At 42.2% G+C, this 15,084-nt stretch overlaps 1 protein-coding gene across 7 annotated transcripts in view; it reads right to left on the bottom strand.

Annotated features, from left to right (window-relative positions):
• Nucleotides 1-14,308, bottom strand: part of ANO5 (anoctamin 5) — a 62,260-nt gene extending 47,952 nt beyond the window's left edge. For 5 of the 7 annotated variants that reach the window (XM_068400057.1, XM_068400064.1, XM_068400059.1 and 2 more), the window contains exons 1-2: nt 14,144-14,308; nt 1,629-1,673 (exon numbers count right to left, since the gene is read on the bottom strand). In XM_068400057.1, the coding sequence (XP_068256158.1) occupies nt 1,629-1,673; nt 14,144-14,204 (106 nt within the window). In that variant the 5' untranslated portion in view covers nt 14,205-14,308. The remainder of the gene's footprint in view (nt 1-1,628; nt 1,674-14,143) is intronic. The other 2 variants (XM_068400060.1, XM_068400063.1) reach the window with 1 other exon arrangement.
• Between the last annotated feature and the right edge of the window lie 776 nt (nt 14,309-15,084).

Raw genomic sequence — 15,084 nt, 5'->3', positions numbered from 1 at the left:
CTACCAATAAAATAAACCTATTTTTTTTTGTAACCTGCAAATATTTGATGTCAAAATTGCATCCATGCAGGATATAAACTGGTTCTTCGAAAATCTATAAGCTACTTAGATACAGCTTGAGAGCATTTTGTTTCCTATAATTTTTTTTCTTTGTCTAAGTTCACTTACAGAAAATGGTCTCTGCAATTTATAACTGTACATATGATGTATACCATTGCCCCGTTTCTCAGCACAACAGTATATAAAAAATAATGAAGAAGTTTCTGAATGCTAAAATGTTCAAAGTTGTTGCATGCTATTTTGCTAAAGCAAGTTATGCCTGCAAAATCTGTATTAGCTGATATAATTTAAACACTGAAATTTTTGCACCTGTAGAAAGATGTTTGCATATGCTGATACAAGTTTGGAGACCAGTGTTAAATCATCTCTAAAAAGTTAGTGTGGCAGTAAATAATTTGGGATCACCCTTCCTACCCAAATATACCATAAATGCTACAGGGACTACACTCTATGACAGACCACCAAACACAGAAAAGGTTTACATGAACACCTTCAGCACAGAACTGAATTCACTTCACCTCCCAACACAGCACAAGCGTTCAACACGTACGAGAAACAAATGGCACATAAAGGGAGAATATTATTAGAACAACACAGAAGTCTAGACTCAAAAAACAACATCAAAATATTCAGATTAACTTACTTGAGAAAATGCTTCTGCAAGAATATTCCTAAGCAGAGGGTCTACGTTCATACAGGGCTGGCTCCAAGCACATGCAACCTTGGCAGCTGCCCAGGACAGCAGATCGCTGCCTGATGGAGGAAAGGGAGCATCACCATCGCGCTCTGCTGCCCGCTCTGCCTACAGCCCTGGGGAGCAGGCGGCTGCTGCAGCTCTGGCCGAGGGTAGCGAGCCCAGGAGCAGAAAGCCCAAACATGGGGTCACACAACCCTCCACGGCAGGAGCAGCCTGGCACCTTGTCCCTGGAGCAGTAACATTCAATTTGCCTGTGCTGCTGGCAGGACTTGAACTGATTCCACGGCCTATGACAAGAGCCTTGGTGGTTGTTTTTTCTGGATTATCCTTTCTGAAGTTGTGAAAATTTAACCTCAGGAACAAGCATAATTCAGAATTCTACATTTTAAATGCTCTCTCAGTACCGTAGCTGATTACTTATGCAACCTGTGGAAGGAAAACCTCTTGGTATCTCTGATCCAGGGGAATAAAACTCAATCACCCCAGAGCAGCACACAAGAAGGCAAAAAGAGAATGCAAAACATATATTAACTGAGAAGCACAGCATACTTAATACATTCACTCCTTCAAAAACACATGAACAGGTTCCTGAGCAGGAGCAGTACAAGAAATGCACATACAAGTCACATAGGAAGGTGTAAAGGAGCCGCAACCCAGAACTGCAACAATGTCCAATTAGTTCTTAACCAAGAGAGCTGCCCACAGATAGCTACGAATTGACTTGAAAATCACACGACAAAAAGCTTGGCTCATATGTGATATCAATGACTCATATAAACTTAAGTTTGATTTCCGAGAGGCTCTCAGCAGAAAAAAAGGACAGAGGACACACACAAAAGGGAGGAAGGCGTAACGCTGGTTAGTACAATACCTTCTGACTGCGATGGCTTGAACTTGGTGAGAATCACAATGTCATCTTTAAAAGGAAAAAACACTTCAGTAAGAACCAGAAGCAAAATCCACTTTCAACATGAACCCATTTAATAATTCTCCTTTATCCTTTACAATGCAGCCACTATACCCAACAAAAGAACAAGCCCTGGAAACCAGAGACTGTGACCTAGACAGAAAGCAATGGAGCTGATTCCTCTTGAAACACCAACATCCACCTTTTTGTCCAGGCATCTTATTCAGCAACACAAACAAGGACGCCACTTTCCCGTATCAGCAGCAGGGAGGACCAACAGCTTCTGCTAGCCAAGAAAATGCCTTTAAAAATTCTTCAAGAAATTACAACTTCGTATCTAAAGATGGGAGTAAAACAATAATACTCTGATAAAACCATCATATTTAAGGGAATGGCCTTATTCTTCAACACTACAGGCTCTACTGTACGTAAAAGATCTAGAAACATCTGCACAGCAAGAACAACGAATGAGGACATCTACTAAACATAAACGGCCCTTCAATACAAAATTCGTTTGTACAAACTGCAATCACTCCTTGAAAATTTTCTGTTCAAAATTAATCCCAGAACCCCACTATAACTATCAGAACCCATTAAAATTGCTTCAGACATATATAATTTCAATATTTATTCAAATCATTGGCCTTTCATGGGCATGCACGTATCCTAACTGAAAGAAATGCCTCTTTCCCAACGTAACCGTCATCTCCAACAGCCGTACAGTTCTGCACACAGCTATTTGTAACTCCTTAAACACGTCTTGGGAGTTTGCACGTTATTGGAAAGAAGTGAGCTTCACGTGGCCTGTAATTTTGCAGTATTAACATACGCTGTCCCAAACTACACCCTACCGCAGGGCACCCTACTTATAAACATTTGGTATGCCACCCCCAAGCATTACAGACCGTTTCTATTTCAATTATATACCCAAATGATCAGATCAACAGTAAACCAGAACAGTTCACAGAAATCAACATTCAGACTGGATAATATAATCAAGACTGACTTCGCCTCTCAAAAGATACGCAGTTTACCCCAGGAAAAAAAGGTACTTTTATTAGTGCAATCTTATGATTTCTGCAACAAGCATGAAAAATGGCTTCTTGTGTAATGAAATGATTAGTTGTTCCACAATAGCTTAACTTTGTTCACAGTGCCTGAAATCCCTTTCTTTTTCTCCATGGCATAACTGACATTTTAGGAAAAGATAAAAGGAATTTAGTTCCACATTTGGACTCACTGGTTAAAAGAAGTGCTTTAATATGATCTGTATTTCAGGAATCAAAAAGTTGTCCTTCAAAACCTTCCTATTCATTCCATAATAAAAGACAACACCCCTTAGTGCTCTAGACGCCAACATGCTCACCATTTTTCAAAGATGCTACTGTATCTGCAACGTACAGAATCAGCACACAGGCTATCCCAGAATGACTGGCTGTCGTGTATTTAAAATCAGATAAATAGATTGGAGACCACACACACAACCTACCTACCAATTCTCTTCAATGACTATACAATGGTAATATAGACTTTCAAAAATTAAAAAAGTCACCCACAAGAAAACAAGCAGCGCAAAATACATTCTGTTTATTTTGACAAGTGCTGTTTAATTTCATTTATAAAACCTCATAAAACACAAGTAAATGTATTCAGTGCTGACGCAAAAAAGGAATGATGCCTTTGTAAATGAAGGCCTCCCGTAGCCTCCCGTTTTCTGATAGCTGGTACAAGGCAAGCAGCATGGCTCAGTGATGCCAGAAGACTAGCCATGTATCCCTCTGCACCAAAAGTGAGCTGCAGGTTCCCTGGGAGAAGTGCAGCCCATCACAGGCCACATCCTGGTCACAACAGCTATGCCTCGACTAGGAAAATAAAAGGTCCAGGACATGGGCACAACCACAGGACTGCTCACTCGACTTAACTAGTAGTGCATTTTGTGGAATGGTTTTTGGCTTCTAGCGCTCTCTCAGACAGAGTGGAAAAATACCCTGGGGGACATCACAGGCCAAGTTCTGGTCCTCCAAATAGCACAGAGAAGTCTGCCCTGCTTGGGGGAGAAGGGAGTTTAGCCACATGGACATGGCTGGACTGTGCTACTTGTCCTCTAAGCCAATGAAAAATCCTTGGCTTTTTTAATTAGTAGCACAGGCACAGCCCAGGATGCTCTAGCATCTTTAACAGTACCTAACCAGCAATTTCGCTGGAAGATGATGATCTATGTCACTTCAGCATCCTCAGGGAAGCTGGGGTCTGCTGGTAGAAGGGAAGGAAAAAGCTTGGCCGATGATGCTGCACTCCAGATACAGCTGGGCACAGAGCAGCTGGTGTGTAGATGCTGCAGTCTGGCACAGGTCAGAGCAACACTGCGTCAGAAAACAGAGCAAGAGAAGGCATTTAAGTTTTCCTTTCTTTCAACTTCTATCACTCTGATTCATCTGCACCAAGTAGAGCTCTTGGTAGATGTCTTTCGACCAGTAAAAATGTTAACATATTAGGTGCTTCTAAAGCCAAGTGGCAGCTGAATAGACAGTTTTAGGGATTAAAATTTTAATTTTGCTACTTGAACTAGAAAATCATCTGCACTTGCACACCTAAGACCTCTGACAGAGCTGTTCCAAAGGCAAAGGCAGAGCCAGGATTCTCAGCCAGGTGTGATAAACTGTTTACTGTATAGCAGCAGTAAGACAGAATTACTACTGGTACTGCTATTACTTTCAGTATTGTTTCCAAAACACTGCTTCCATTTATTTCCATGATTTTCTTAGACACAGTAACAGTATCCCTTTCAGTCAATAAAAGCGAGCAGGTAAAAACAACTTTCAGACCTGTCACACTGTTCTGCATACATCTGATGCCTTTGGCATATCAGTTTACACACATACATATCCCTACAGCAATTTTTGATGGTCCAGGTAAAATGAAAAAAAAAACCCAAAACCAAACTTACCTCACAGTTGTTATGGGATAGCTACTTTGCACTACAAAGGAACTTCCTAATAGTCATCCTTACCAAGGAATGAAAGAAAATTTTATTCCTAGATGTCTTGAAGTCACTATCTTACTAAAGGCCTGCCATTACTCAATAGCCTTACCAGCCTGACAGAAAAGAGAATTCCATTTAAAACATGATTATTTATCATAAATCAATGTGCTATTTACAATACTGTGTCCTTTGCTCCCAAAAGATCACCACGGGATTCCTGCTGTAGCGGGACCTACTCCGTCCGATTTCCATCTTTGATAAGGAGTCTGATTCAGCACTGAGTCACTAACAAAAACACGTACCAAACACAGACCTCTCCAGAATAAGGTCCCTCATTCCAAGCAAGCTTCGTAATGACTATTGCAAGTGCTCCCATATCTAAGAAAAACATGGCTTTAAAATGACTTATTAACTAAATTTATGTGTATATTGGCCACATCCTCCCAGGGCTGGATGACTGAGTTGCCACGGGGAACTGAGGACCCACCTAGTATGCTGGCTCCTGAGCAAGTAAAATAAGTCTTATTACTTCACCTGGCATTGTCTGAAGTGTATTAACTGCACTGCTGAACCAAAGATTCTACCTCGAAATTACATTTGAAGTGGTAGTTTATGCATACTCAGAGCTGCTCCTAAAAATTTAAAACTATTCCTTAACAATGAAAACAGTACATTCTCAGTAAATCCAAGAAAATTTATTGGGAACATTTTAAAAGAACTTTATGATTCCCTTAAAAAAAAAAAAAAGATTGCATTCAAGTATAGTCTGCTTCACAGACATATTAATTTTCAGCATGTGTTTTATTATTAAACAAGCGATTCCAGAGAACAGGTATTTATCAACACATAGGAAATAAAAAGGAAAAAAACAGTATTTTATATAGGCATAAATATACAGAAGCGAAATCTGTTCCTAACAACAAGAAAATCTCATTTAGCATTTTGAAAAGACAAGAAGTCCTCAGTTCTAATCTCTAGTATAGTGAAAGGGTATTTTAAATCAGAACTGAGGTCCACCCTCAGCTGCTTTCCTTTTAAAGAACCATAAAACCTCCCCTTTTGATTAAAAGGCACTGGGTTAAAAAAAAAAAAAAGAAAAAAAAAGTCGTTTAAATCTGTTTTTAGCAAAAAGCCACAAGCATAGTGTTGTAACACAGAACTTGAATGGCACTTTAATGCGGTTAAGGCAATAGCCATTACTGTATTGTACGTACCAGCACAGACAAGACTTAACACATGCTGTGAGCACTGCAGCTAGCACTTACACCTTTCAGGTATCATCATTTTGCAGAATGACACATGTAAACTGATTAATAGGTTCAAATGCAATTAAAAAAAGAAAGCCCAGACCAGTGATCGCCAGATAAAGTCAGGTATTTTTAAATTGTGTAGCATTTAGGTGCATGTTAGTAAGGGCAATAGGGTGGCAAATAAACCTCAGAAGAGCAGAGTGGTAAAATATCAGACTGCAGAATTGCCAACAACTCATGAAGCACTACAGCTGTGCTTGTTTGCACGCAGACTATTTGTAGGTGCAGGGCCAGATGTCATCAGCACAATCTGACTGCAGAGGCAGACAAACAGCCCAGGTAACGGCCTTACACATGTATGAAAGTGCCAGGTGCTCTCACATCTTCTTCAAGAAAAGATGAAGAAAGGGGAATGATGGTATTGCTTTTCATCACAGCCCGAGGGAAGTACAAGCACTTCAAAAAGTGTTACCTATAGACTCGCTTTCCCCCTGTTCCCAGAAGCACACTTAAAATCTTATAGCATTATTCATTAATGTATTTCTCCAACTTCCATTGATATCACTGATGTAACCCTGAAGCAACACAGTCTATTCATTCTGTGGACACACAGCACATTCCCATCCTCGTATGGGAGATCTTCTATAGATACTGCAAGATAAAAACGATACACAAACTGGGAACCAACGATAGGGGAAGGGTGAAAAGGGTGGGGAAAGGTTTAGCATAAACTAGGAACATACATGACTTGTAAGTTTATTAAGAAAGTAGAAAGCAATATATAAAAAAACTACTACTCAAATTTACTGTTCTCTGGCAGCACTCCTCAGTTTCATGCTACCTGGACATTTAGTTTCAGATGGCCAAGTTCATCTACAATTTTTTGTTCCTTCTGGTCCTCACGCTCTACCTAGTTTGATACTATTTTGATTATGCTTCCAAAGAAATGTGTCATTGAGAATTTTGCTACTGTATTCACCAGGACAAGTATTTCATTTTCTCATATTAAACAACATAAAAATATACCAGTATACAAAGACTTTTTACAAACTAATACCAACCAAAAAAAATTTTCTGAAGTATGAGTTTGCAAGACTTAACGTTTTCTGCTAAAATTAAAGACAATGGAATAACTCTGGAAGTCATATACTGACCCCAGAGAGAAACAGTTCCTATAAATCAAGAAAACAAGCAGGGAAATGGACCATGGCTCCCATCACTTAGGAGTTTTTTTATGTAAGAACCAGTCGATTAACAGGACTTAAGGACACAAAGGCATCCAACTTGCCAATGGCCTCAAAACCATGTCTGCTAGTCATTACGCGTTAGCATGGTATATTTCTAGCACACTATAAATTGTGCAGACATAGGCTCTCTGATTTCCTACCTGATAGTTAAGAAAACCTCTTTGAGTAAGAAACCACAGGGCCCTTTCTAATTTAGGGCTAGTGCAGAAAATTAAAGGCCAGCCATCTGCACCAGGAGCCCTACCCACATGGCTAGCTGGGGTGCTGCTATCTTGCCAAAGGGCTCAAATTTCACATTTACCCTTGTGAGTCTGCTAAGGAAGAGAAGGAGATCACTTGGGATTTCCAGTTATAAAACTGCACTTCACCGAAAGATATTCTCACTTCCTAAAAGCCACCACTTGGTACTTCACCACCTCTATTGCTCCTCACTGAGGACCAGTGGAGAACGGTTCTGACTACCAAAAGACCCAGGCAAACCAAGCCAGATGAAATAACGAGGTGCTTATATTACACTGTTATGTGTAAATGAGTTATCCATGGGCACTGGGAAAACAAGTCTGATTTGAAACAATAGCCTAGAACAAAGTCTTTTAACACAAGTAACATCAAATGTTGGTCTATTCTTGATTTATTCTTAATGGACAGATCTGTATACATATAAGCATGTATATGTATACACATAAGCATCTTTATCTGTCTAATGACTTTATCTTCTAGATTTAAGCTTCTTTTTTCATTACTCCGCTTCTGCAAAAAGCTAATTAAGTGTCCTGGTTGGGACTAGGTTTTTCAGTTACGTTTCAGACAAGGGGCAATGGGCACAAACTGAAACATGGGAAGTTCCATCTGAACATGAGGAAAGACTTCTTTACTTTGAGGGTGACAGAGCACTGGAACAGGCTGCCCAGGGAGGGTGTGGAGTCTCCTTCTCTGGAGATACACAAGACCTGCCTGGACGCAACCCTGTGCAACCTGCTCTAGGTGAACCTGCTTTGGCAGGGGGTTGGACTAGATGATCTCCAGAGGTCCCTTCCAACCCTTAACCATTCTGTGATTCTGTGTGATTCTGTAACAGACTATATTACTATATTACAAGTGCAAAAAAAATAAAATTATTAAATCCCATGACCCATTAATCATAGGATCTACTGAAAATTCCAGATTACAGCTGTGCAAACAGGACCGAAGACAATTTCTCTCCTCATTTCTTGGGCACAACTAAAGCAGGAACCCTACGTTAGCACAAATTAATGATGAAAACAGGGGCTACAGAAAGAGACTGAAGGCAGGCCTACAATGTGTGAGAATATGTGCTCGTTCTGCCTTGATGCGCTGTGAAAAGAGTGATCCAAATGTATGCTTGGATGTATCCTGAATGCACAGAAATAGATTCAGAAGCCTTTACTGGATTACGGCGATATGAGTATTGCAGGTATGGAATTAAGGTATTTTCCCAGCTGTTACAGAGAACTACACTCACACATGGATTTTCACGTTACACCCCTCAACCTACCCAGATAATGTAACATAATACAATGTCTAATTTAACTAAAGAGAGATAATTAGTGCTTACAATGCACATTAGCACAAGACCTGCAGCTTCCAGCACTGGTTCAGGTGTCCTGCCTTATTCTGCGCCTTTTTATCAGCAGCAGCCAACTCGCCCGCCAGCACGCCTTTGCCTGGCACGCGTCGGACTGAAGCAGTGAACACCACAGGTTTAACAGCTGTAGGTTCTTGCAGGAGGCCCTTCAAAGAAAAACACACGTCTCTATAGTATAAACCAAGTAACCAAGTCCCAACCTAGAATCAACGCCTCCCCCATACAATTTTTAATCTATAAATAATTCCTGACGTATTATTCAGCTTTCCACAGATAGCTGACACCTCAAAAATCTTCTGTAACTGTTATAATTGCAAGGACTATCCCAAGCAACATGACGCAACAGTCTTCCTTCTCCATCATGCATTTATACACAAGTGCACGTGAAAAGCTACTACCAAATATAATGAAATTACTGCTCGATAATGAAGCACAACCTGGCAACCATATTGCTCTTCGGTTCAACACCCAGATAACAATAGAAAATTAGTGGAAAAGTTCACTGCATTCTTACCTTGCCACTTAACATCTGACACAGCAACTCTCACCGCATTTTTATAGCGCCTATAACTTCTTAATTACATGTTTACATTAGGTGACTATAGTTCTCCTCCATGTGTACATACAACTCATTAATTAGTTTACAGACACTAAATAGGAAAACAATGGTGTTTGGTTTTGGTGGGGTTTTTTTGTTTGGGTTTTTTTTTCTTTATAAAATACCTGCCAACAGTTCTCAGCATAATTTTAAAAGCACATTTTGAGTAGCGTTCCTTGTATCTTATCCTAGTTTTTCCTTGCATCATAGTAATTATTAATCATTTGTACACAGCTGTTAAAGTGCCCTTCCATTTTACAATAGTTATCTCATTTCTGTAGAGACTTTTCCAAAGTGCAAAAACTCGTATTTCAACGCAGTTTTCAGTTCTCAACACGTGCTGCTAATGCACCTCTTAAATAAAAGATTGAAAAGCAAAGTAACTTTGAATTTTGTTTGTGGGCTGAGAAGAATTACTTACAAAAACCTTCCAGGGTGAGACACCATACTCAGGGCACAATTGCATTGACCAGCAGCAAAGACTGGAAAGTTTCCAGCTGTAGGTATACTTTCAAAATTTTGAATTTTACTCTGCTCCAAAGCCAAATTTTTAGTTAAATAAAAAAAAAAAGCCAAGCCCTATGCACTGGGAACCTGCCTTTCCATTAGTCCTATAAACGCCCCAGAATGGGACCCCACACCAGACAGTACCTTAGCTGGAAACTCCCTGCGAGGGAAACACTGAAAGAACATCTCTCTGCCTTACCCTGCAGCAGCATTTCAGTTGCTTCCTTCACATTTATTTGGCATTCCCAGCCCTGAACCTCTGCTCACAGCTGGAACCAAGCCCTTCCTCCAGGAACCCCTCTGAGGGAGAAACAGCTGCAGAGCATTTTTTTTTTCATTTTCTCAGCAAAAAGGTGAAGCTGCAGACCCCCTTTTTTTAAATATAGGCTGAACAGCATTCACCTGCGACAGGCAGCACAGTCGCTCAGTGCTTTACCTGAGGGAATTGAGCTGTGCTGCCCAGCTCTCCGAAGCATGGTTTAAACTTCCCACATAATTGCCACTGGGTTAAGAAGGCATGCGAGAGACTCTTAAACCCTCTTTTGGAGCTGCTCTGCTTTGCCACTCACTGGGCTGCAGAGAGAGGGTATAAAAGTGACTTTACCTTCATACGCAGGGTCCTCATCTAAAAGAAAAACGTTTTAAGTCTCAGTCACCAGCCCAAGGGCAATTTTTTTTTTTTTTAACCGACACAATCTCTGGGTAAAATCCATATATAACAGCTGCGGTGGAATGGGCTTGACGTGTTCATTTTCTCACTAAAACCACTCCAGCATGCACACAAAAAAATATATAAGGCAATATTATGCAAGCTGTTGGGATCAGTTCCCAAGAGCAGGCTTTCCCACTACAAACTGGAGTTTTCCGTTAAAAGGAGGTTTACCTTCCGAAAACCAACCTGTATTTACGCTGTGCCCCCGCAGTGACGCATCGCAGCCAGTAAAGAAATCCCACGCGGGGAACTACACGTTGGTTGCTCTAAGGGAGTATTTTCTCCCCTGCCTTTTATATTCTGAACCATGTCTAATTTTCTCAGAGCTTTTATTTCATTACCTAGGAATAACGTTTAAAAAAAGCTTTCACGTTAACGAACCCTCCGCTTTAGCCCTGTGGGAACACGATATCCCATTCAGCATTTCCACAAATAGATCAGAAATTACTACATACATTGCTCCAGTAATTAGAGACAGATGCAGTTTTGAACAGAGGCCTGTATTTCATGTTACTAGTATGAATCATAATAATTCTGATTAAATAAGTGAAGTATCATTCTATTAAATGACAGCAGTATTTGGCCCTGAAAGCTGAGGCATTATGAGAAGCTGACACACTGGCACAAGCACCTTTTGCAAGTCACACCATCGGCTTTGCCCGCTATTTTGCTGCCTTTCTCAGAGGGAACACAAGTTAACAACCAACCTAAGTAAGCATTTGAATTTAGTTCACTCTTAGAGCATTTCGAGTTCAAATCAGACTTCTGGAAGTTTTCGAAGAGGAACCATGTGTATAAAGGCAGCGTATTTCAAATCACGACACGGAGCCAATTAAGAGTTTCCAGAAGATCCACAGTCTTGGGGATATATCCCACAATACCGCTACTGTAGAATTAACATTTCACACTGGGAAAAAAAAATGCTGAAAGATAGTGTTGTAGAAAGAAACATTCTTAACAACATAGTGTCATCTTCTTCCTCTGATATTTACATTCCAATTTTGCAAGTTCACTTTTCGTAGTTTCTAATATTTGAGGTCAATGCCACACATCTTCCAACAGAAAGCAAAATCATGCACATAAAAATGGAATTTATTACCTCACACGGGCGCAATTCAACAGGAAGCCAGAAAGCTTCCTTCAAGGTAGGAGTTTTGGCACACGGTCTCTAAACACACACTCTGCAAGCTAAACTTTCTGCTGCTGGTAAGTAGTTTCTCACCCCCACAACCTGTTCCTCAGCATTCAAGTTTAATGAAATTCAGTAGTAAACCAGAGTTAAATACACACGTACTATCCAAATATGAACACGTCTTTAAGGCAAATAAGTACCAGATGTTTTTTCTTCTGCTTGTTCCTATTGACTCACACAGACCCTGCTTGTGCACGTCATCTATAGCTTGGGGCCTCCTTAAGAGGCTATCTATTCCTTAAAAGCACAAAGCAGATGTTTAGATCTACTGGAAGTCTCAGTGGCACTATATGCATACTATTAACTTTTTTAAAGCATAATTTAAGGAAGTTTGTTTTTTTTTTTAACCTTGAGAGATTTTTGGACAACATATTAACATAAACTTTAAAAAGTCTACTCACTTTACCCCATATTCAATTTGTTTCTGTTTCAGAAAAGTGTTTGATTGAAAAAGAATGAATTGAACTGGTGCAAGATTTTGTATGGGCAGTTATGTGCTACTGTATGGTAAATCCTACTAAGTCATCCTCATCCACTGAAATCCCTCAAATATCCTTATATTCAATGTTTATAACAAACCCACAAGATGCTCAGGGGAAAACTGAATGCTGCGGAATGAAGTTTACAAACCTGACTTCTAACATCATTCCCTAAATGGTTACTGCATATTTTGTAAATATTTTTTAGTCTCAAGCTGCTTCAGGAGAACAACCACCGGCTAGAGCAGCTCAGTCCCAAGCCCTTTCCATTGCTCACAGGCAGCGGGACGGGCAATGACTCAGGCCTCCCCACCAGACTTTGGCAGCGCATCGCTGGCCCAGAGGCTGTGACACCCATCTGCTTCGCTTCCTGCGCAAGGCTGCCAGCTCCACCGGGCTGTCACCGAGAGGGCAAGCGCTCGTCTGACACTCGCTGCGGGCGCCTGCCTCGCCGCAGTTGGACACCGCTCCTTGCTGTCACTGTGAACAGCTTCTTTTGGATCATTTTCATACTCATTAGCTGCTGTCATATCTCTCTGAAACAAGGCTGTGAAAATTATGATTTTACACTAGTGCTTGAACTGTTTAAAATGTTTTTCTAAAAGAGAAAGTGTAGCCAAACTGCGAGGGAAAACATACAACCCAAGCAGCCAACCCAGAAGCTCTTAGTGGTTCTTTCCTGCTTTAAGATCTTCATTTCTAGGACTGATGGCAAAGCATGATTCCCATAAAGACATTTTTCTAGGTCAGTGTTTTGTTTTGTTTTTTTTTAATATATTAGAATCTTTCTGAAAATATCAACGTACTATCTTACATCTGACTGTTGATTCATGTTGCCAGGTGAGGTGCTGATAAACATACACTTAGCATCTGCGTCATGTTATTTTATGAAATCATACTATTACTACATTTATTATAAGTAATTAGATTACATACTGATGCAAACTGGGAACTGTAACCCGGCTATCGCAAAAAAAGCAATAGCTCCCCAAGACAAACCCACCAGCTGCACTGCAGAGGCCTCACACACAGCTCTGGGGAGCGAGGCAGGAGAAGGGCTGCTCCCCCTCGACCCTCCTCTACTGACAATCTCAGCTACAGCAGCTCAGCTGAAGGGGGCCTACAGGAAGGCTGGAGAGGGGCTTTTTACAAGGGCAGGTAGTGATAGGATGAGGGGGAACGGTTTTAAACTGAAAGAGGGTAGATTTAGATTAGATATTATGGAGAAATTCTTTAGTGTGAGGGTGGTGAGACACTGGCACAGGTTGCCCAGAGAAGCTGTGGCTGCCCCCTCCCTGGCAGTGTTTAAGGCCAGGTTGGATGAGGCTTTGAGCAACCTGGTCTGGTGGAAGGTGTCCCTGCCTGTGGCAGGGGGGTTGGAACTAGATGATCTTTAAGGTCCCTTCCAACCCAAACCATTGCTCAGCCCGAATCCTTTGTGACAGGCTAGAAGTTTGCTGTGCGGCAAAGGCAACCTTTGCCTTTGAAGTATGTTCAAAAATAAAAATCTAGGGCTATCTCCAGTGTTTGTTCTGAGCCGTGTGCTGATGGAGGAGCCATTTTTGCGGGGTTTATAAAGACCTGATCAAACTGTGCTCAGGCTCGTGCAAACGCGGTTTTTAGGGGAAGCTGGAGGATTAAAGACAGCGTCAGGAGTCACCCGGGACCGGGACCGGGACCAGCCCCAGCTCCCACCCGCCTGCCTGCGGACCCTCGGGGAGGAACCGCACCGCACCACCCTCAGGCTCCCGTCCGCTGCCGGGCCGCTCCCCTGCCGCTTCCACGGGCCCGAGTCACCAGCGGGCGGGAAGCCCCGGCCGCGCCCGCCCCGCAGCACCCCCCTCCCTGTGAGGGGGCAGGCGGAACAAAGCAGCGATCCCCCCCACCCCCGCCATCATCTCCTACCATCCGCAGACTGAGCCATCTCGATAAGGGTCTCATTCGCTTTCTTCCCCAAACGATTCATGGTGACCGCCTTTTCTTTCCTCTGCGCCCGCGGCACGGGAATGCCCGCTGGGAGCTGATGGGAGAAAAGGGGGTGAGTCAGTGGCTGGAAAAGAGGGGGGGAGGCTGCTCAAACATGCGCACTGCCCGCAGAGGCGGGGACCGGAGGAGGGAGGGAGGGAGGAGAAACCGGCGCCCGCCCAAGACCGGGAGCGGTCCCCGACCGGGGCCGCGCCCGGTCTTGGGCCCATCGTTCCCCTGAGGGGCGGGGAGATCTCTCCCTCACTGAGATCTCCATAAAACCGTTTGCTTTTCCGTTACGTAAATAGAAATGACCGAAGGCGAACTGGGAGAACATCCCAAACGTGGATAGTGATGAAATCTCGCGCTCCTCTAGTGCAACCCCTTTGAGTTTTCTCGTCTAGAGACAGCAAAGGGTTTGTCTTTTTTTTTTTGCCTGTCTGCATCTTTTATAACAGTCGATCTTTCATGAGAGAAGAGGGGAAAGAAAGTGAGGTAAAGTAATATTCCTTTTGTGGGTCGATGTCGTGGTTTCATGCTGTCTGGCAGCTAAGTCCCACAGAGTCCCCAGCTCACTCCCCCTCAGTGGGATGGAGGGGAGAATCAGAGTAGAACTGAGAAAACTAATGTGTTAATATAAACACAGTTTAATATTCAAAAAAAAATAAGGAAAAAATAACAGGAAAAAAAACAAGAAAAACTAGTGATGCAAAAGAAAATCGCTCACCACCAACCGACCGTGCCCTGAGCAACTGCAGCCGCTGCCAAACTCCACCACCCACCAGTTTTATTTCTGAGCATGATGTCACACGGCATGGGATATCCCTTCGGTCAGCTGGGGTCAGCTGTCCCAGCTCTGTCCCTTCACAGCTTCTTGCACA

The sequence above is a fragment of the Nyctibius grandis genome, chromosome 4 (genome assembly GCF_013368605.1).
Source record: "Nyctibius grandis isolate bNycGra1 chromosome 4, bNycGra1.pri, whole genome shotgun sequence".
NCBI lineage: Eukaryota > Metazoa > Chordata > Aves > Nyctibiiformes > Nyctibiidae > Nyctibius > Nyctibius grandis.
This window is presented reverse-complemented; position numbering and strand designations above follow the sequence as displayed.